The sequence below is a fragment of the Aspergillus oryzae genome, chromosome 6 (genome assembly GCF_000184455.2).
Source record: "Aspergillus oryzae RIB40 DNA, chromosome 6".
NCBI lineage: Eukaryota > Fungi > Ascomycota > Eurotiomycetes > Eurotiales > Aspergillaceae > Aspergillus > Aspergillus oryzae.
In genome coordinates, this window is record NC_036440.1 from 1,065,451 (window position 1) to 1,086,959 (window position 21,509).

The 21,509-nt window shown below is 48.6% G+C and overlaps 8 protein-coding genes across 8 annotated transcripts; 2 read left to right on the top strand and 6 right to left on the bottom strand.

Annotated features, from left to right (window-relative positions):
- Positions 1-375: 375 nt before the first annotated feature.
- Positions 376-1,709, bottom strand: AO090020000304 (RNA-binding protein; the record flags this gene model as incomplete). The annotated part of the gene is made up of 3 exons (XM_001824591.3): positions 376-497; positions 571-1,181; positions 1,240-1,709. The coding sequence occupies 3 exons, from the start codon at positions 1,707-1,709 to the stop codon at positions 376-378; spliced, it is 1,203 nt and encodes a 400-aa protein (XP_001824643.1).
- A 2,094-nt stretch (positions 1,710-3,803) lies between these two features.
- Positions 3,804-6,128, bottom strand: AO090020000302 (WD40 repeat domain-containing protein; the record flags this gene model as incomplete). Its single annotated transcript, XM_023238060.1, has 6 exons — positions 3,804-4,033; positions 4,091-4,862; positions 4,916-5,254; positions 5,313-5,683; positions 5,726-5,782; positions 5,903-6,128. 6 exons carry the CDS (start codon positions 6,126-6,128, stop codon positions 3,804-3,806), a joined length of 1,995 nt encoding a protein of 664 aa, XP_023092789.1.
- Positions 6,129-6,693: 565 nt separating this feature from the next.
- Positions 6,694-8,943, bottom strand: AO090020000301 (putative C2H2 zinc finger domain protein; the record flags this gene model as incomplete). The annotated part of the gene is made up of 1 exon (XM_023238061.1): positions 6,694-8,943. One exon carries the CDS (start codon positions 8,941-8,943, stop codon positions 6,694-6,696), a length of 2,250 nt encoding a protein of 749 aa, XP_023092788.1.
- A 3,891-nt stretch (positions 8,944-12,834) lies between these two features.
- On the bottom strand, positions 12,835-14,997 carry AO090020000299 (putative mitochondrial carrier protein (Rim2); the record flags this gene model as incomplete). Its single annotated transcript, XM_023238062.1, has 3 exons — positions 12,835-12,892; positions 13,130-14,083; positions 14,765-14,997. The coding sequence occupies 3 exons, from the start codon at positions 14,995-14,997 to the stop codon at positions 12,835-12,837; spliced, it is 1,245 nt and encodes a 414-aa protein (XP_023092787.1).
- Positions 14,998-15,268: 271 nt separating this feature from the next.
- Positions 15,269-15,996, bottom strand: AO090020000298 (60S ribosomal protein eL21; the record flags this gene model as incomplete). Its single annotated transcript, XM_001824587.3, has 4 exons — positions 15,269-15,593; positions 15,695-15,742; positions 15,813-15,880; positions 15,961-15,996. 4 exons carry the CDS (start codon positions 15,994-15,996, stop codon positions 15,269-15,271), a joined length of 477 nt encoding a protein of 158 aa, XP_001824639.1.
- Positions 15,997-16,347: 351 nt separating this feature from the next.
- AO090020000297 (40S ribosomal protein uS4) lies at positions 16,348-17,220 on the top strand (the record flags this gene model as incomplete). Its single annotated transcript, XM_001824586.3, has 5 exons — positions 16,348-16,361; positions 16,427-16,464; positions 16,537-16,555; positions 16,635-16,733; positions 16,809-17,220. 5 exons carry the CDS (start codon positions 16,348-16,350, stop codon positions 17,218-17,220), a joined length of 582 nt encoding a protein of 193 aa, XP_001824638.1.
- A 586-nt stretch (positions 17,221-17,806) lies between these two features.
- Positions 17,807-18,525, bottom strand: AO090020000296 (uncharacterized protein; the record flags this gene model as incomplete). The annotated part of the gene is made up of 3 exons (XM_023238063.1): positions 17,807-17,889; positions 18,031-18,250; positions 18,304-18,525. 3 exons carry the CDS (start codon positions 18,523-18,525, stop codon positions 17,807-17,809), a joined length of 525 nt encoding a protein of 174 aa, XP_023092786.1.
- A 436-nt stretch (positions 18,526-18,961) lies between these two features.
- AO090020000295 (uncharacterized protein) lies at positions 18,962-20,271 on the top strand (the record flags this gene model as incomplete). Its single annotated transcript, XM_023238064.1, has 2 exons — positions 18,962-19,095; positions 19,152-20,271. 2 exons carry the CDS (start codon positions 18,962-18,964, stop codon positions 20,269-20,271), a joined length of 1,254 nt encoding a protein of 417 aa, XP_023092785.1.
- Positions 20,272-21,509: the final 1,238 nt, after the last annotated feature.

Below are 21,509 nucleotides of genomic sequence, written 5' to 3' on the forward strand. Positions count from 1 at the left end.
AGTACAAATTGTCAATAAAATCTCAACAGTAGAAGGTATTCAAAGCAGCAAACGTTAATAGTCATACAGTTGTCAACCTGAGTAGCAACAGGTAGTGAATGAAGCATATCATGTTAAACCAGCTCAAAACGTGCAAGAAAGAACATTCCATTTGTCTAATACACCATAAGAAGAGCTGAAAACCCGCGTGAAAGTAACAGACCAATTTCCCGTTAAACCGTTAGAAGAACAAGCAATATGAAAACAAACCCAAGGCGGATGAATGATAGGAAACTTAGATGGTAAAACATGTGGTACAGAAAAAGAACGATTCCTCAATGCCCAGATATCGCCAGGGACAAACCATAAATTATGCAAGCGTGTCAAGAGAGTCTTCTACTCTTGTCGGCTGCGCTTTGCGCCATGAGGGTTCCATGATCCATCACCTCCAACCCCTTGGTTAGGAGGGAAGAAGTTTTGATTGAAAGCCGGGTTGGGGCCTTGGAAACCGCCTTTACCTAGCGAAACAGCCGTGGTCAGAACGTGTCTACATGACCGGGTGGAGATTATATCACTCGCAACGAGACATACCTTGCATAGCCATGTTTCCTCCCATGCCGCCCATCATCGGGTTCATTCCACCAGACATCGGGTTCATGCCCATACCACCCATTGGGTTCATATTCGGCATGCCCATCATGTTGGGACCTCCCATGCCGCCCCCTCCACGGCCGCCGCGCATGCCCCCGGGGCCACCGCGCATGCCGCCCATCATGCCTCCGCGGTTATTGAAGCCGCCATAGTTTTGCATACCTCCCATCGGATTCCCGCCGAAGCCTCCAGCCATCGGGTTTTGGAAGCCCATTGGGTTCTGGAAGTTCCGGTTGTTGAAACCTCCCATGTTATTATTCATGCCACCCCGGGAGTTGAAACCGCCGCGGCCGCCACGGAAGCCACCGCCACCACCACCCATGTTGTTCATTCCAAAGTTCATGTTCTGCGCAGGCGAGTTGAAGCCTCCAGACATCGACCGAGCCTGGTTATCCTTTCGCATAGGTGCATCCTTCGGAAGTGTGCGGAAAGGGTTTGGTTGGGGGTTGGTATAGTTAACAGAGTACTTCCGTCCTGTCGTACCGGAAGATTCGAGCTTGTGTTTGGTGGCAGTCGCAGCCTGAAGCGTAGTGAATTCAATAAAAGCTTGCCTGGTTGCGTATATCATTTAGCACACTACAGCCCAACAACTCAGCCAAAATTGCTTACCCTTTACTCTTGCCATTCACCTTGTGCTCGCTGAACGTTACGTCCTTAAGTTCATCCTCGCAGTCGGCCTCGCGGACCCAACCACGGATATCATCATCAGTGGTCCACCAGTACAGATCGGAGATAAGCAGGGCAGGTGTGGCATCTGGGTCCGATGGACGGTCATCGTGCTCTTTGCGCTTTACGCCCTGGGGAGGAGCTGGCGTCTCTGTTGCCGCTTGCTGTTGCGGATTTGATTGTGTTACATGTTCTCCATTGGGCGCTGTACCTTGGGCATGCCCCTGCTGCGCGTTGGTGTCTGCAGCGCCATCGCCATGGGCAGGGCCGCCATTCTGAGGCTGCTCTGGAGCGTCTAGGATGAGCTCGGTGTCATCATGCTTGATATCATCCTCTCCGCCTTGTTCATTGGCGTTATATCCACCACCATCACCATAGATGTCAATATCGAAGTTATCATCTTCAGTAGCCATGGCGTTAAGATAGGAATCGGAAGCTCAAGGCAAATTTTTGATTGCTTGGATAGTGAAATATACAGTCCTTTGTTTCTTTTCTCAGATTCGTTGAATCAATGGAAGTACATGTCTGCAGACATAGACCGTCAATTAGCACGGAAGTTGCCATCGCTTGAGAGTGAAAGGTCGCTGCACGAGTCTCCCAAGCAGCAAGGGAGTAACACTGGGTCATGTTTGTAGCAAATGCCAAAATCCACTTTTGCAACTTCTTAAAAGCAACAGGGGCGAGTGCAGTATAGACAGACAAAAGGATGAAAAAAAGGCTCGAAAATACGTACAATCCGAAGCGACAACAGCTTCAAAAATGAACAAAGTCTTCACCAGTCCGTAAATCTGATAGCTCTGGAACGGAGATACAGAGCGGAACTTTTGTCTCAGGATTCCAAATACAGGTAAGATAAGTATGGCAAGATTTTCTTCAGTGAAAAAAAAAGTAGAGGGAAAGAGATGAAGATTGGAGTAATTCCACAGGAGATGCGGCGCCGAGTGTTAATATCTGCTACCACAGTTCAGGCGACGAGCGCACTTTTTGCTAGGGAACAGAACTGATATAACCCTCCCAGCGGGAGTACACAGGAGAGCAAAGGAAAATCAGCAGAAGAGCGCTGTCAGCTTTAGGTCAGTTAGCCAATTCCGCAGAACACTGATGCGATCGGGAAGTACAGAGGGACTTTGCCCAGTTTGTATCCCCTGAGTCGTAAGCCGTCAGCGCACGGGTTGAGAAGAAAGTGAAGTCGGCGAAAGGTGTGAGAGAGAGTTGGGGAGAAAATGTGAGGTTGGACAGAAACCGTCGGTAAGTGAACAATCCCTTGCAACAATAAGACGTGTCCGAAGAAGGACGTGCCGAGTGGAGCGCGCAAGAAGAGAAGGGAAGGCGAGAGCTTGCCTTTGGATCTCGAAGGAGCTGCGGTTGTGGAGCTGGACCCGGAACACGGCTCAACTGTACTTCCGGACCCCAGAAGGCCAACTCTCCTGTTGCGCGCGTGTGGATGATCTGTCGATTATCTCTTGTCCAGATCGCCTCTTTTCGATTCTCCAATTCTCTCTCTTTTCTCTCGACTTTCTTGACTCTTTCATACTACTCTTTTATTTCCTTCCTCACTCCTTTCCTTCTCTTCCAATCAATTCTCCGTCACAATGTCTGAAACCCTCCAAGAGCTCGCCGACATCCCCAAGGACTTCCTCCGTGAGGGAACCCTCTTCGTCCGCAGATGCACCAAGCGTACGCCACACCACAGTCGCTCTGATATTCTCTGGCTCTAAACTGACTCAATGGTATACAGCCGACAAACGCGAATTCATCAAGATCAGCCAGGCCGTCGGCATGGGCTTCCTTATCATGGTACGAAACTCTCGACCTCCCATCTACCCATAAACTCCTTGTCTGTAAATTATCGGTTCTGACTACAATACAGGGTGCCATTGGTTACTTCATTAAATTAAGTAAGTCGGTCGCATGTGCAGTTAATCCTCAGGAGAAACATCCAGACTCCCAGGGGCATGCTGCAGGTGAGAACCGATCGAGAACTAACATCGCTTCCTCAGTACACATTCCCGTCAACAACATCCTTGTCGGTGGCGCATAAGCTATGAACAACATTAATCAACACTCGATAACCTACTACCTTAACTTGATGTGGGGATGGGATTCTGCATAAAGAAAAGGGGGGAGAATCCGTCCATGCTTGTATCCGATACCCGTTACTCTTACTGCGTTAAAACGAAATATATTGATGGGACATGGAGGTGCCTAACTCATCTTTGACTTGATGACATGCCGTCAGTGCGTGATGGAGGTGGATTTTGCTGCATGAAATATTGTAGCGATGTCTTTGATTCTGTATAAATAGCGTTTCCTGATCCTATTAAGCATCCAGAGAGGATAACTTGAGAGATTTATCTAATTCTTCGATATGGCTGTTGCTGAGTGGGAGTCCGATTCCTATCTCATAATTCCCGACCTTGAGCTTGATATACAAAAAAGGCCGCGCTCGCTCGCATTTTCGGCTCCAAAAGCAAACCATTCTAACCAAAAATATACTATTTCGTAGATCACCATATTTCACCCGCGTACTCGTCATCTTCATACCTCCGCCGATATACGGGTCGACTTCGAAGGTGGTGGACTGTCTCCTTAAACTGGTCATATTCGCGCACGGATTTCAGCCGGCAATCGTAATTTCTGGAGACTGGTGGAGTCCCCTCGTCCTCGGCGGCGCCGCCATTCCAGGAATGTACTGTGCAGGTGCCGGTTGAAAGGCCCCAACCATTCCATGACGTTGCTACCAATCATCGTTAGGCTGCATGAATTTCCGCGGATTCACCAGGACCAGACTTACCAGCTACTACAGGGGCGTTGGGATGCCAGCTCGCGTCTCGGACACACGTTTGCCAGGCTAAGTCGCCGGAGCGGCTACTAAAATCATACGCACTGTTCATCATGTCGGGGTCTTGCGGTCGAGTGTCCACTGTCGCTTGACCGACATCGATTGTTCCGGCAAGGGTTGCATCCAAGTTGTACACATAAACTTTGCCGTCTGCACTTCCAGTGTACACGTATCTAGAGTTCGTGCTGTCTGGGGGCGAGAAATGACATCGTATCAGAGTTTTGAGGACCCGATGGCCTCGGAATGTCACTACAGAGCAATCATGTGGGTGCGACTGGTAGTAGTTTTCGGGGTATGGCTCGAACCTGTAATCAAAGCCGCTGGTGTAATCCTGGGCGTCGATTGTATCGAACTTCGCAGTGGTCATCATTTTTCTCAGATCCCACAGCTTCATGTTCTGGTCCTTGCCATTGGAAAGCACATATCGACCATCACCTTTGCTATCGACGTATGTCAGTCCTTCCGTATGTCCGATGAACACACCGGCTTCACGTCCGTCACCCATTGAGCGTCTGTCCCACACTCGTAGCGTGCTATCATCGGACCCAGAGTAGAGAATGTGAGGGGAAGACTTGTCACCGAAGCAGACCGCATTCACATCATCCTCGTGGTTGCGAAGGCGTAGGATTGACTGTCGGGTTTCGAGGTCGTATACAATAACCGAGTTATCCGACGTGCCTGCTACGATTTCGCGGCCGTCACCTGAAAACCGCACCGACCAGATCTATTATACTCAGGTTAGAATAGCAAGAGAACATAGGACACAGAGGAACATACACCAAATTGCCTTCCATTAGAGGATGACAGGTTCAACACCGACGGCTCAGAGGTATCAAGCGGGTCTGTGGTAGCAAGACAAACAAGGTTTCGTATGGATGTATACGCCAAGAATCTGTTATCTGGACTCAGGGTGGCATCGGTGATAGTCCACTGGCCAAAAGGGTAGTCCACAGTTTTGTAGTACTTCCATTCATACGGGTTAGACGTATCGTACATCCTAACCCTGAAGTCCTGCGAACAGGAGAAGAAAAAGTTGCCATCATCGGAGAACTGCCCCGAGTAGCACCTTGAGTCGAAGTGAATGATCTTGTCGGCAACTGAGCCAGGTATAAGGCCCTATATAGACGTAACGTCAACATCGACCGCATTTGATGCTACACGGCCAGACACTCACTTGAGTTATCGACTGCACCTCCTGCCTCGGACCAGACAGATCAATACCTAGTTCTCGCCACATTGTCCTCGTTGCAAGACTTTTCCTCCTCTTTTTCAACTCATCAGTGTAATAGGAATTGCTTCCAAAGTCGCCAGAAGCCATTAATTTCGCGCCTTCTTCACTCGGTACTGGGGGTGCCGGATCACCCCCACCTCGCCGTGCTCGTCTCCTAAATCCAAAGAAGCCGGCAAGCTCCTCCTCTTCATCTTCTTCATCTTCGTCCATTTGCCCACCAGCCCGGCTGTAATGGAGGATATGTCGCATGCCGTTTGATGCCAGTAAATTCAACAATCGGGCAGCGGAGACTGCTAGCAATAAGTGGTGAGAAACTGTATTTCAGAAGCATGGAAAGTTAGGCTTGGTTGAAATACCTCGGGAGTGTCTGCCACCGGCCTGACCTGCCGCTTCTCCAGACTGTGCCGGATTTCCTTCGTCCATAGAGAATTCAATATGTATATTGCCTAGATGTATTTCAGGTTCTACCGTAGTTGGTCATCGACAAAGTATTAGTATCTAAAGGCCAACTGGACATGGCGGAACAACAATACCGAGATAATTCAGATTAACGCCGTAGAAGCCGTCTTCGTCGTCGAAAGTATCCTCATCCGGATGTGATGCGTCCTCTGGATATTCTGAAATTTCAGTTTCAGGTTCATCGTCCATATCATCTTCTTCATCCTCTTCGAGCCATTCTCTGGCGGGATGCCATATAGCATGTGAATTCCTCGACGGCGGACGGTCGCCACTAGCGGTATGGGGGTCGGGGGAACTCATAATTGGGGGAGACTAGGAGGGGTTAGGGTTGGGCTGTGGGTGGTAGGATTGGCCGCAGGGGTCATATCAAACACTCGAGCAGCTTCCAATAGTAAGTACGAGGATAGACAACGGGCGTCAATTGACTGGCAGTTTGGCTCCGAATGGGATTGTCTTATCGATACGGTTATGTCATCCCGCGCCAGTCTCCGCTTTTCCTTAACTCCTATCCCCGAGATGCTTATCTACATCTAGCCATGTTCGGAGAATATGAAGGTTCACAAATGCATAAAGCTACCAAAGAAATCCAAAATATTCAAACATGGTATCGTGACTTCCGTAAACATAACCCTTTCCATGACCCATCGAAACCGCCCATTACACCACTTCATCGTGTCGTTGACATCCATCGAAATGAGTATATACCCGAAATTTCATACATCACATCACTTAAAGAAAATGTCGAGGAAAGGAAACATCGAAGACAACACTTATATAAGACAAAGGCCATAGGCCATCATAATTGGACAGGTCACCATATTCTGCAGCCAGTCAGCATTCACTCCTCCAGAGGCGTTATACTAACTCACCCGAGTTTCGTGTATTCAGCAATGTGCTGTTCGATTACTGGGCTAACGGGAGTTTCCAGGTAGCTCGCCATAGACCCTACAAAGGTTTTGACCTTCGGCCAAATCTCTTCTTCAGCTTTGTATATCGATGTTGCAAGCATCGTAGACTCAACATGGTCTATCAGCCCTGCAGAAAATGTGGAAATAGTCTCTCGAAGCCACTGGGGCAAGATTTTGGGTTCGGACAAGTCAAGGTCGCTACCGGTCTCGATGAGGTCAGTGTCTTCGGACTCTGTGATAAGAATCTTTGCGTCTTTATCTTCCAACTGCTTCGAAACTGGGTACGTATCGGTGACAGATGCTTGTAACACAAGCAGCCCGATGATGACTTGGAGTTTTCTTCGCAATCTAGCGCGCCTCCTGCGCGTCAGCTGGACTTTGGCTGGGCTAGGTGCATCTATCAGATGGATCGGGTGTTGGGGGGACTGTCTGTCTTTGACGACACAGGACGCACGGTAAATGGTAAATCCTCTGAAAGACATGGTTTTCGATTGAATCGTACACAGGCTCTCAGGAGTCTTCGGGAGGCATGAAATGGCATGCTCAGCAGTCAATCCTGACGCTGTTTTCTTCTCTGGACCAGGCTGACACGCAATACTTGTATCTCCGATTATATACTGTGTGTCATATAGGACTTCAGAAAGTCCTATATGAATTCCTATCAACGAACCTGAATGCCCAATCTTGTTGTAGACCTGCGGTGAACACAGGGCTAGGGTCATCCTTGTATAACGACATCGGGTAGCATGAGCCTCCCAGGCACCTGAGAGAGTCTTTGTCGAATTGCCGGGGCCCATGATCGTGAAGGTAGACTGCTCGGAAGCCTGAAACGCACACGCCGTGTCGGGAGCTTTCATAACCGAGACCCACTGAAACGATTCTTCGAACGAAGAATATGTGGATGTGCGACTGATTCCAGTTGAACACAGATCACCTTCTGTCTTGAAAGCCTGGGACACTTGTTCTAAGGCCCAAGCAATCTTTGACGCTGAGCGGTTCCGATCTGACATGCCATTGCACGCAAAATCGTAGTATTGGTCATAATCTTCCAGGACCTTGGACACTCCGTGCTGTTGGCTGGCTTTGCCAGTGCATAGATGACATCTATCCACGTTACCCTCCTGAAGCTTGCATTCAACACAGTTCTTCATTATATGCCCACATGACTTGCATTTCTTTGGAAGCAAATTCTGAGGCTCAGATGAAGGGCGTTCTTGCGACTTCTTTGGGGACAGACCTTTGAACGATGTCATCTGGCGTGGGCTCTTGTTGTTGAAAGATGTTGTCTCAGAAGGACTCCTCAGATTGTGTGGCTTCCTCCCACCGTGGTGCTTTGAATTATCCATAGGTGGCATAGCATGTGGGCTGCTTTCCATCGCGGAATCAAGAAGCTGGTGATGACCCGAAAGACTGCTTGGTCCTGGATGGCTTATCTCGCTGGCTTTTTTTCCTAGAGTACGTGAAAGCAATGCAGGGTCTACGGAAGCATCGTCTCTATCTGGAACCGAGCCAAGGGGGTGTGATGGCCTCTGCCCAACCAGCTGGGCAGAGTTGTTCTCCCTAGAGCAGCCATTTCCATAGAAATAGGATACATGTCCAGAGAAGTAGTTGCCTCCGTTATTAGCGGTTCCCCCGCCTCCATTTGGAAACTGAGTCTGAGGTCCCTGTCCATCAAACAGGTTTCCGGGAGCGAAATGGCCATTGAAACCATCCCCACCACTCCCACTGTCCCCACTGTTTCTTCTGCTTTGAACCCCACTAGTCCCTGGGGAGCTACCGCTCTGTATGCGGCAGTGTTCCGCGACACAGTTGAAGTAAGCCTCCCAGGACTGCACAGACTTATCGCACAGCGGACAAGCTCTCGGCGATCTGAGTTTGGTACGCTTGATATCGTTCCGTTTGAGCCCGTCTAGTGGTGAGTGCCTATGTCGCAAATGCTCCCAGACCTTGTCCCTCCTGGGGGTAGCCCAGTCACAGCGAGGGCAAGAATGTCTAAACCGAGGGGCATGTTCAGTAGAGACGTGTCGGCGGAATGCTCCCTTCGTGGAGTACGTTCTTCTTCTGTGATTTTCGCACAACTGACAGGCATACCAGTCTTTGGTGCTAGTGGTGCTATTGGTGCTGTGGGGGGAATGTATCTCGCCATCAATCTCTTCTTGGATCATATTCTCAAGGCAGTTGTAGGTGTCTGTCACGAAAGACTTCATCTCAAACAGTTGGGGATGGGAAACGTTTCTGACGGCACTTTGGACGGTCGATTGGAGCCGGTGCAGGTCAGCTTTAACTTGGTCGAGGGGGTCTGGAGAAGACACGCTCTGTGGGCAATGAAGATGAGGGGCCTGTGGAACACTTGTGCTGAAGAGTCTTTCTGTGGAAGGCACATGTCCAGCGTCCAGGGGCAATGTCGGCGATATGTCGTTGGTCGAGTAATCGTACAGCTGGAAATCCGTGTCAATTTCGGGCAGAGCAGTACCTCCGGGAAAGATATCTGCACTGGTGCAGCTAGATGGTGACACCGGTGACGTGGCCGATGACTGATAGTTAGACTTAGAGTCGAAATTAGTACATCGGCATGGAGACGGAGTATCCACGAGAGGAGACGTACTGAGGAGTTGGGATCCATATTGGGGTTCGGCATCAGATGGCCATCTTCGGATGTGGCATAGTGGCCTAGTTGGCAATGACCAGGAAATGATAGGTCATAGTATTCATTATGATACGAGCCGTTCATCTTAACGTTGGTTGGCCAAGGCAACGATATAAAAGGACCAACAGCTTGAATCTCACTCGACACTGTACAAGGGAAATGGAAGGTATGGGAGGGAGGGACAGAAGCAAGAGCACAGAAATAGGAAGAGTAAAGAGGGCAAAATAAAGAATGGAGGTAACGAGGAATAATACAAAAGGAAGGGAAGGGGAGGTGAGCCTTTTGGACCAAAAGCAATATCAATTAGCTGATGTCAACGGTACTAAAGTACCGTCTGACAGCAGTTACAAGATGTGGAGCGGAGAGTTGAACCAACGGGACTTTTCACTTTGATTCGAATTCAGCAGTAGGGAAGAAAAGTGTAAGAAGCTGCAAAAAAATAGGCTGACACCTGAATTTATAGTTGAAGGTAAGCAAGGTAGTCCGGTGCCCCAGGTAAAATCAGGTTGCAATGAAATTGTCTATAGTACCTCCATGGAGCCAACCACGTCGCGGTATCGGTTTGTAACAAACTTCAGGTAAAGCTACCAGGTAGGAAGGTATCTCGATGATGTTAGAGAGGAGGCCATGACTCGGTAATTGGGTTTCAATGCCCTATTAAACGTTGACCGACAACTCCTAGTAGTTTTGGAGGTCAGGAAAAGTAAACAACTACGTATTCGTCTGAGCCATGTTATACAAAACAGTATGAATACCTGGAAGTTCCCCCTGCACGTGGCTTAGCACTGACCTGACTCGGTACTAGTAGTAGTAGTAGTGTAATAGTCCTTTCTATTGCTCCAGACCTAGATGTGCTGGAGAATAAACCAACTTCCGTCGTCCATCTTGACCCCATCTTGACCCATTTTGCCCTTGTCATTTTCTGTTGCTTCCATGAGATTTGGTTAGATTTTTGTTACTCTCTATTCTACCGCGATAACCATGGATATACGTATCCTCATACTGAATTCAATAGCATTAGAGTATGAGAACAGAAAGAAAAAGGTTAAATGTAAAAAAACAATGCAACAGTTGAAAGTTTAATCTGAACAACCATTTGAATTGAGTGGATCCCATCGCCCGCATTTTCTCCCGTTGCCGCAGTTGATTGATGGGCGAGTGGGGACGGGTATATACTCGACCTCCAAGGAACCTTCGGGCTTGCATACATCACCAGAGTTCGGAAGGAACGGGATTTAGATTCCAGACACTGTGTGTGGATGTACGGGGGATGTTTTGCACTGTATGCGGCTCTGTCACATCAGTCCCGCTTGCATTTTGACTTTTTCATTCCCCTTGTCCGTGATGCTCCTTCAACTTTCAAGAGACCACCATTGATCTAGATGAAACGGATTCAGCTGATGAGGTCGACTAAAGAAGCACCACGTTCTATTCGCCAGGGCCACTTGAGTGTCGGAGCCACCCCCTCGTTTCAACCGTCATATAGGTCAGCAAATTCAAAGGGAGAGAACAGAAGAGAGGAATCAGTGATGAGGGGGCCATTCTCGGAGGCGGTCAAACTCTTCTTGGCAAACCAATTCTATATCCTGACCTACAGATCCGTGCACCTGTTCACTACAAGATGGAAAAAAGGGGGGGGAAGGGAATGACGACGTTTACTCCTCTCTTTTGATTATTAATATTTTATTTTACCTTTTTTTTTGGCTTCTTTGCAACAGGACCGACCAATGCATAACTAGCCTCGGAAAAAATGACTATGTGTCACGTTCACGCAAAGTATCGGCGCGCAAAAGTGAGGCGGAACGTCGATGTACAATGAATATCTCTAGAACCATAATCCAACTTGGAGAAGAGCGAGTGGGGGGAGAAAAAAAAATTAATTCCGTTTCCTAAGCTTGAGATCTCGAACCCTCCAGGATTTGCAGACCGACCTTTGGGAACTGTTGTCAATGTCGATCTGCGTTTTTACCCAAAGCAGTAAAATTGACACACAGACCCCGTTTCAGGGTGGGTGGCAAACTGTTCAATTCGAACTGTGGCGGTGTATGTCTGTGGCTGATGACGTGGCTGGGTGAAGCTACGGGTAAAACTGTACATCTCTCCATCAGGAAGTTGATCCCATAGCTACGAGTTGTACCTAGGTTCGAGAGATAGCAACTTTTGGTTAGGCACAGGGTCCGAGACCCCCCGATGTAGCAATCCATCCTTCGTCAGGCCAATGGACCGTCAGAATTTTACTGGTGTTATCTATCCCATATAGTTGGATGGTAATAATCCCAACAGTTCATGAACAAATTTGGTTATGATTGGCTACGAGGACGTCCTTTTCTTTTTCACAACCTCGCCGTGGTGAAGACTGGACAATCCCTCACTGCCACAATCGTATGTACCCTGCTCTATGGATACAGCATAGGTACAGTAAACAAGCTTCCATCGCGGGTGCATACATAGCAACCTTCCCAGCCGTCGTACTTGTCCTGACCCTGTGTGCCTTGGGCGTCCGCATAGCCCCATCTTGACTTCAAGAACTTTTGGTGACTCAAGAACTACTCCAGAAAATGCAGTATTCTCCGGAAAAGAAGCCCCTTTTTGATTTTGATTTTGATTTTGATATTTTTTTTTTCTTCAAAAAAAATCATTTAGACCGATAGGGAAAAAAAACGTCTTCCTCTATCGCAATTTCAACTTACTGACATTGTATTACATAGTATTTGTCGTCCCTGTCATAGACTTTCTTTTCTTTTCTTTTCTTTTTCCTTTCCTCTTTTTTGATTTATCTATTTCTCATTTTAATTTTTCTAATTTTTTAATTTTTTCATGATTTTACCTTTCCTTTGCCTTTCCTGCAGAATTATGTCACCCCAATACCACACACAAAGTAGATATTCCATCCACCGAGTCCAGACCTCACCATAGCCCAGATCTACACCAACAAGATCAACAATATTAAAAAACATCAAAAGCAACAAACATCATATCCCCCTCCTACCCACAACACCCGCATCTGATTCCCGATCCTAATCCCTAACCCCAGGAGCTCTGGACCTTCTGTGTCACGATCTAGACACATCGACGACCTGGGAAAAGTGGGTCTTGCCGGTGTAGTGCATATCTTCTGGAGTTCTAGATAGTCGGTTTTCTTTTCTTTTGGTGTGATGTGAACAATAAATTAAAACATATTGTAGTTGTTAGGGTGTTGTCGGTGTTCTAGATCTTGCATAACTGCTGGTTTATGCTTTCTCGGGCTTCTTAGGTGGTGGTGGTGGTATTAATGGGTTCTTGTGATGGCCTATTGTGGGCTGTAGATATATATTTCGGGATAGTTGCTCTTGTCCACATGTTACCGAATTGACGGTCTAGAATATACCCACGGAAATGAAGCGTTTCTATTTGTTGCTAATATACATTCATCGGGATTAATATAATATCAGATCGCTGAGCAAAAAGAATGTCAGATGAGCAGGACACCGGTCCCAGATAGAACAGATAATACCAAGTCAACCAGAAATCTGTACGCCGTGAACATGCATTTTAACCCTTCTAAGCAGAAAAACACATCCGAAAATATAAGAGACAATTGTGATAATATACAGGGCTTCGGAGAAGAGTGGCGTAAAGGTACGTTGGAGACTGCGTGAGAGGAGGACTAGGAGGTTGTTCCGAAGAGGCGGAGGATCACCTCGTACCTGTTGATGGTTAGATATGATGGTCATAATCGTTTAACCGTGCGGTCCAGAGCAACTTACATTCCGAACATGATGGCGGCGGACGGAACGACACGCAGCAAGTGCGGTGTCAAGCCGCCATACAACCCAACCATACCCTCCTCCTTCCAGACGGTTTTGAAGCACTGTACAAGACCGGTGTATTTCATCACCGCCTTGCCGTCTCCAATAGACACAGTCGGCGCTTGCCTCAAGCGTGTCCGGACCACCTCATGAGGGTAGGTGGCAGCCGCGGCGACCAGCTTGGCCAATCCCGCGGAACAGATTCGTCCCCCCCATAGTTCCACATCGTCCCAAGTGCCATAGGTATAGTTGGGATCGGCACGCTTGGCCGACTCCCTGCGTGCAAGGAACATCTTCATCTGCTCGTACATCACCCATTGCAGCGTCGACTCTGTCACGCCGAGGTACGATGCCGAAAGTCCTTTATATAAGCCGCGGATGCCTTCGTGGCGCACCGTCTGCTTGATACAGTCCCAGCTGTTCTTATATTGCCGTCCCTGGCCATTGTGGTGTTCGGCGTTGGATTTGTCTAACTGTAGACGTGTCTTCACAAGCCAGATCGGGTTGGTGGCGGTTCCCGTGGCGATTCCGGCGACAGCCGCGGCGGTCAGATGGATTCCTACGGGTGTTTCTTGGGAGTTTGTATAGTTGAAGTGGTCGCTCAGAATCCGTTTCCCGTTCCCGTATACGTAGAAGTTGATGGCACGAGCAGGCACCACTCCGATCAGATTGGGTCCCAGACCCTTGAACAGAGCACGCCAACCTTCATGCACGTGGATCGACCGCAGGATTTGGAACGTTTCGTTAAAGTGCATAAGAGCACTCCGAGGAAGGGATGACAGTGACGAAGACGGCGGCAAGGGATGAGCGGCGCGGAGCGATCGCAGCTGCGCTTGGTAAAAGTCGGATTGCAAACGGGTTTTTAGGACATCAAGAGGAGAGGTGAGAGTTGCAGCGGTCATGCCACCAAGCCTGTATGGAACGAGATGTCAACCTATGCTACACAAAGTCGTATGGAAGGACGTAGACGTGTTGTAGAGTGTATATGCTTACCCACCAGCGACAAAATGGGCAAAAGGCTTTGCCTGGTCTTTTTTGTCGGTATTACCAGCAGAGGGATGTGGGGGTTGCGGGACAACATCGCCGGTTTCTCTGGACTGGACGATTATATCCTTGCCGACGTTCTTTTGGGCGTCGTCAACTGTCAGATGCGCCTGCGCAGAGCCGGTATGGGGAGTAGCGGAGAATGGCATATCAGCAGCCGCAAAGCTAATCAGAACCGGAGATCAAGAACTATAAAGTACGGAATAACAAAAATTAAAACATTTGTTGTGAATTTATCTAGGAATGAGAAGAGAAAGAGGTCGTATGAAGCTGGCCAGACAATTGTCTAGAGGTTACTTACTACCTAGGTACTAGATTGACCGCGACTCTTTTTTCTTTTTCTTTGTTTTTCTCTTTTTGCCATTGGCGGACTTCGGGCGGATGTCTGGGCGGCCTCCGGTTGGAAATTTCTACGCTACCGGCAGGGCAGTACTAGTAGCTACGCCACCTACCATTAAAGGCTATTATTTGCACCAGAGTACGGAGTAGAAGGGATGCATAATACGTGATACAGTCTGGTACTCGAAATGACCAGATTGGGCATATTACATTGCGCATACTTTTGGGTGAAGACTCCAGTCATTCGCTGAGTAATTGACAGCAAAACTGGTCTTCGAGCCACAAGAGATCGGTTGTATTTTGCCAGGCAGATGTATTGTCATTGAAGTAGCGCTATTTGGTGTCATAAGTGCCCTGACTACAAGCGTAACTCGTGGAACACCACCACCATATCTCAGATCAGATTCCCACGCGCAGGGCAAGAGTTCAGCATTTGAGGACATGGCGGACGCAAGGCGTCCAATACTTGTATAATCTAAGGTTCCGGAGCTGTGCGGACAATGCCAAAGGAAGACAGGCGAATGCCCGAGCTGAGTTTGCTGAACAGGGAATCGAAATTTTTGTTTTGTTTCATTCAGGGGAATCTATGCACAGGCTGAGTTGTGCTAGTACATCCGAGTACCCTTTTTCGCTTCGTCTCAATGCAAAATCCACCCTTAGATGGCAAAACCCAGAAACACCAAACAACCGCATCGACCTGACCATTCTATTCGTTTAGATGTGGGTGTCGTAGGGGATAGGAGTGATGGTCTCGGGAGCGGCGGCCTGGACGACGTGAGCCTCACGGGGACCGACGGGCTGGCGCTTAAGGTGGAGGTGGACACCCTGCTCCTTGGCCTGCTTCTTCTTCTCGGCGTTCTCCTTGACACGCTTGATGAAGTCCTCACGGGAGCGGGAGTGCTTGACGTGCTCGATGCGGATGTTGACGCGCTTCTCGAGGTAGCGGTTGCGGACAACCTTGTAGAGGAGGACACCGACGGAGGACTTGGTGACGTTGTAGACAACACCAGTCTTACCGTTGTAGACCTTGTAGGGCATACTATTCCAGTCTCAGCAAACGATCCCACACAATTTCAAGGGCAAATCGCAAATCCGCTTCAACACGGACTTGTCGCTTTTCAATGGGCGGAATGAACTGACCCCTTCTGAACGGCACCGTTGACCTTGATGTCCACGATGTCGCCAACCCTATATAAAATATCAGATCCTGCACATTTTACACAATCACTTCCAATCTTCGCGATAGGTTTCGGCGTACCGGTAGGTCTTCAGGTAGGTCGACAGGGCGATCTGGCCGTGCTCCTTGAAGTTACGGCTGAAGGCATACTATCATATCAAATTGTCGTCAGCGCACCCTTTCCCATCGAACGGCACAATATCGTTGATTTCATCATTCGCAAACATACCCGAGTGCCGGATCTCAAACCGTGAGAGTGACCCATGTCGGCGGTGTTGGTGGTGCTGGAATTGGGAACTTGTCGACAACGAAGTGCTTCACTCTGCCGCCCTTCCCGATGGTGTAGACTTCTTCGGATGCATAGTGCGCCGTCCCGCTTACGCTCAGGGCTGTAGCCCTATGCCCTATTACCTCTTCCAGTTCAGGGTGTCATGACTAGTCTTAGTCAGAGCGATTAGGGCCTTGGGGCAGAAACCCTCTGCCACTAAGCCGGTTTCGGCTCCACTACGATCCACTCTCGCTTACGCTCTAAAACGCAACCTCATTTTCGAAGCTCTACGATTTTCGTGTAGTTTGGTGTATCGACAACTCCGCGACAACGCGCAATTAAGCAGCCATGGCCCCCGTTCCGTGAGTATTCGACTTCATGATGATGGATGCTGTGTCGCATCATTCTAATCGTTTTTGAATCACAGTCGCGTCTACTCCAAGACCTACAAGGTCCCCCGTCGTCGTAAGTAACCTTGTCGATTTGAGATCTGATAATTTGTCAAGGGAGTCCATTCATATGCTAATATATCTGCAGCTTTCGAGTCGGCTCGTCTGTTAGTACTCTCCGGCCACTGATCAGAAGCGTGCTTCTGTTTATGTCGTGTGTTCATGTTCCTAACTTGTTTTCACTAGTGACTCGGAATTGAAGATTGTCGGCGAGTACGGCCTGCGCAACAAGCGTGAGGTGTGGCGTGTCCAGCTCACCCTGTCCAAGATCCGTCGTGCTGCTCGGTATGCGCCTCTAATTCCCGATACGAGACTCCCGACATAGGGCTTGTCCGGACATGAATCTAACTGCAAGTTTAGTGAGCTGCTCACCCTCGACGAGAAGGACCCCAAGCGTCTTTTCGAAGGTAACGCTTTGATTCGCCGTCTGGTCCGTATCGGTGTGCTCGATGAGTCCCGCATGAAGCTCGATTACGTCCTGGCCCTCCGTGTCGAGGACTTCTTGGAGCGTCGTCTCCAGACCTGTGTCTACAAGCTTGGCCTTGCCAAGTCCATCCACCACGCCCGTGTCCTGATCAAGCAGCGCCACATCCGCGTCGGCAAGCAGATTGTCAACGTTCCCTCCTTCATGGTCCGTCTTGACTCCCAGAAGCACATCGACTTCGCTCTCACCTCTCCCTACGGTGGTGGTCGCCCTGGCCGTGTCCAGCGCAAGAAGGCCGCTTCTGCCAACGCAGGTGGTGACGATGCCGCTGAGGAGGATGATGAGTAAATCATTTAAATCGGAGTATGGACGGGTTTCGTTTTGGAACATAAAAATGTGGGGCCTCAACTGTGACTGCAGCATAGCGTATGATGTTGTACGATCATGCCATTCAATGAACAAAAAGATAGCCTTCAGGCTCATTTCGAAACCCGAATCTTAAATTTCCTGAGTACTTGTAGTAATGTATTATTGTATCCTCATATCCTGGCCCCGTAACTACCGTAACGCCCATTCCCGATTATATTATAGTCATCCAAACCCTAGCCAAAGTGGATATCATCCTTCAACGCCCACCAAGTGTTTAAGTGCTTCTTCCGCACTCCTGTACCATCTTCCTGTCTCTTCCAGTCCATCGCTTTCTCCCTCTTGCTTTTTCCTCTCCGCCTCTTTCGCCTGGGTGATCGCCTCTGACTTCCGTCGTTCAAGGACACCTAGCTCTCGCTCCATTGCTTCCGCCTCTCGCGTCTTGCGAGGTAAAGCATTTTGCACTGCGGCAAGCTGTCGGTTAAGCGCAGCAAGTTCTGCTTCTCGCTCAGCCACAAGCGACAAAGTTGCAGGAAGCGGAAGATTTTGGGAAGATGAAGCGACTGAATCAGATGCCTGTTTGGCGCGCAGTTCGGCAATTGTAGACTCTAGATTCTCGATGGATTCGGGCAAAGTAGAGAGCTGCGTCATCTGCAATTCGACATTGTTGTATCCTGTTGTGATGACATAATCGTCAGTATATCTTGCTTTTCCTCTGTGCTCTCTACCGGATTGTAGCTAGAACCAGAAAGTCTAAAAGGGAGCATTGTAGAAGACACATGAAAGACTTACGATTGGCGAGGTCTCGGCCTGTTTTCTCCATTTCTTCAATCATCATGCGGACTTCTTCTTTGCTTGCCTTTAGCTCCGCTTTCACCTCCGCTAATTGTGTTTCAAGTTCCACGTTCTCATTATGGCCGACTACCAGGGGAGGATCGCCGACAATGGCACGCAGAAACTTTTCCTTCGTCACTTGCTCGACATATGAAAAGCGTAATTTTGAGAAGAGTTCCTTCGCCGCAAACATCAGTATGCGTATCTATTACAAACAAACAGCATCCGCACCTTGTAGTGTGTTAGGTCGGCCTCGAGGGAAGCCGGCGTGGGGTTATCGATCGCAGAAGCATCCGAAGTGCGTTTGGACAAGGATTGACTCTGATTCTCGGCATCAGGCGAAAAGATCGGTTCACTGATACGAAGAATCGCGAGCTGCGATTTTAAATCTCCGCTCTCTTTCTGTAGTTGCTGGAGTTGTTCCAGTATTTCCGCGGGGTTAACATCAGACATGGTTTCGTAGGCGAAGTCTGTGTGGTAGTATTTTGCGACAGTGGCAAGGTATTAAGTCGATTGACTGGTATATTCGAGCCGTACCGAAGTGGTTGAATGTCAACGATAAGCCCCTCAATGCGCTGATAATTGTAGCGCGTCGGCAGAATATGCGGAGATAAACAAAAATAGTAAGACCGCTGATCTTCCCTGCAGGCGGTGAAGGGTTCCCCAGGCAAAGGACGGCAAGTATGATGGACTAATTCGCCATTTCCCTGATATCGCCGATCTCTAATCGGTGCAACTGACGGGGTGCTCTTTTCAAGCTTTAATTATATTGTACAGTGCCACAGTGTTAAACCGTCTCTGTCAATTACCTAGTTAATAGCATATCTCCCCGTCCAGGTTATATCAACAATCTTCCTCCCGTGTACACACTACTTACCTCGGAGCTACGATGCCACCCCACACTGGGAGAGCGAATGGCAGCCTTGATGATGATGACTACGTTGCGCAAGTCCTCGCAAATGAAGCGCGAGACAGTTCGCTAAAGTACTCTGCCCTGGGGATGGGTGCTTATATGCCGAAGAGGTTAGTAGCCACTTCCCTGTCTCAAATCCACCAAAGCTGACGAGTAGCCATTGCAGGCCTACAGGTGCTGCTCCTAAACCGAATACGCGATTCTTGAGACACATCATAAAAGAAACAGACAATCACAATTCCGCATTGAAGCGAAAGGAAGAGAGGGAAGCTAGAGAACGAATGCGACAGCTACGGAACCAGCCAGCTTCTTCATCAAACGATTCAAGAAAAGATCCTCATAGCCGTCAACCCCGATCAGACGATCGCAAATCGCACAGGGACAGAAAATACGACCGTGAAGATAGACATAACTCCTATCGGCGAAGGCATAGAAGCCGCTCGGCTTCGGCGGACAGAGATCGCTCCCATCGACATCGGCGGAGGCGTGATTCCTACGGCGAGGATGAAGATCGACACAGATCTTCGCGAAGAAGTCGTCGGCACCGTTCCTATTCCAGGTCGCGCAGTCGATCCCCGCAAGAGGATCGAGTAACGAAGTCTCGCAGTCGCCACCATCGGCAACGGAGGCGCTCGAGGTCACCTTCAAGGTCTCGGTCTCGATCGCTTAGTTCGAATGATAGACGCAAACGTAGAGATCGTGAGCAATGTTCCCCAGAGAGGAGTTCTACGAGTAAAGTCAAGGCATCATCGCCGCTGCACCCGGTAGCTATTCAAGATCAACAGCCAGGATATGAATCAGACCCTCTTGAGGACCTTGTTGGGCCCCTGCCTCCGCAGGCAACTAATTCTACTGGTGCAGCACCGATTCGTTCTCGAGGACGGGGTGCCTACAGACCCAACATGAGCAACATTGACGCACATTTCGCCCCGGACTACGACCCTACTTTGGATGTGCAACTAGAAGATGACGACGAGAATGCTAGTGGCAAGCCCAGCCGCCGCCCTGTGGCCGGCCTTATGACCGGAGATGATGATTGGGAGCTCGCTCTCGAAGCAGTCCGTGACCGAGCCCGTTGGAAGCAAAGAGGCGAGGACAGATTGCGCGAAGCTGGTTTCGATGACACTTTTGTGAAGCAGTGGAAAAGCAACACTACGCCTACCACCGGCGATTCTGAGGGTAGATTAGAGGATGTGAAGTGGTCCAAGAAAGGCGAAGGTCGAGAATGGGACCGCGGAAAGTATGTCAATGAGGATGGGCATATTGATGTTAAGGCTTCTTGGTAGTGAAGTCCATAAAATAAACGTGAATTGGGTTTGGCGTCTGGAAGCTGGTATTATTACCATTGGGGATTCTCTTTTTTGTGTAGTAAATACTTTTACACATCCAGTATTTGATCATGAATAACGATGAGATGAACAGCATACATGCATGAGCCATCCCCCTCTTATACCGCGATCATCTTAGCCTACAGAAAAATATATAACGAGGCCCCATAACAGACCAACTAAACGAACACCATGCAGAATATTCTACTTCTACACAAACCTTAAGTCAAATTAACAACCGCAAACCAACTCACCAACCTAAAATAGACCGACAAACGACAAACATCCAAAAAAAAAGTTGCCAAAAAGAGTCTAGATCTGATAAGATCCCAGATCCATCAACACGCCAAGAAAACCTTCTATTCCGCGTTTTTGTCAAAGTGCGGAACGAACCCCATCCATTTCTAATTAATTCCCAATATCACAAGAAATCCACATAATCACATCATTGGAATATATCAGCAATTCAGAAACTGATTACTTACAAGAAATTGATTTATTACTAAATACATACTACCTTATAATCTACCTGCCCCAATATCTTATAATAAGCCGTGTATAGTGGACCGGTTATTAAGATCCCCCTCCCTGCGATCTATATCTACGTACTTCCCCTCTTTACTCGCCCCTCATATTTTCCTTTCTGCGACCCGGGAGTTTCAACGATTCAACGCAATGACTGATCAATTTGCTTTTGATTATCCCTCGCCTTTGAAGGGGTATGAGGGTTTGGAGCCGCTGCCTGTGTATGTATAGTATATTATTAGTCTTTAGCAAGTACGATGAGACTAACAAGGGTCGTATAGAGAATTACACGAAGATGGCAAAACCGTCAAGAACCCCCAACACGGCATTCTAAGCAAAGCATATGAAGAGTTCCCCGATCCGCTGGCAAAAGATCGACGCGGGGGATTCGATGTCCATATCTACCATTTTCAGGTTCGTTTTTATCTATTTCATCTATCTATCTATCATGTTGCATACGCCGAATGAGTGGTCATAACTGACATGGTTTAAACCAACAGAATAATCCCGACCAAGTCGCATACGCAAGGGCTCTTTACGAGCGAGTCCGCCGTGAATGTATAATCAATCCTCCTATTTTCTGTTTTCCCGCCGTGTCAGAGAAGAGAAGCGGTTACTGACTTCAATGACCCATAGTCCCCGAGCTACGCATCTACCGATTCTTCGAAGGA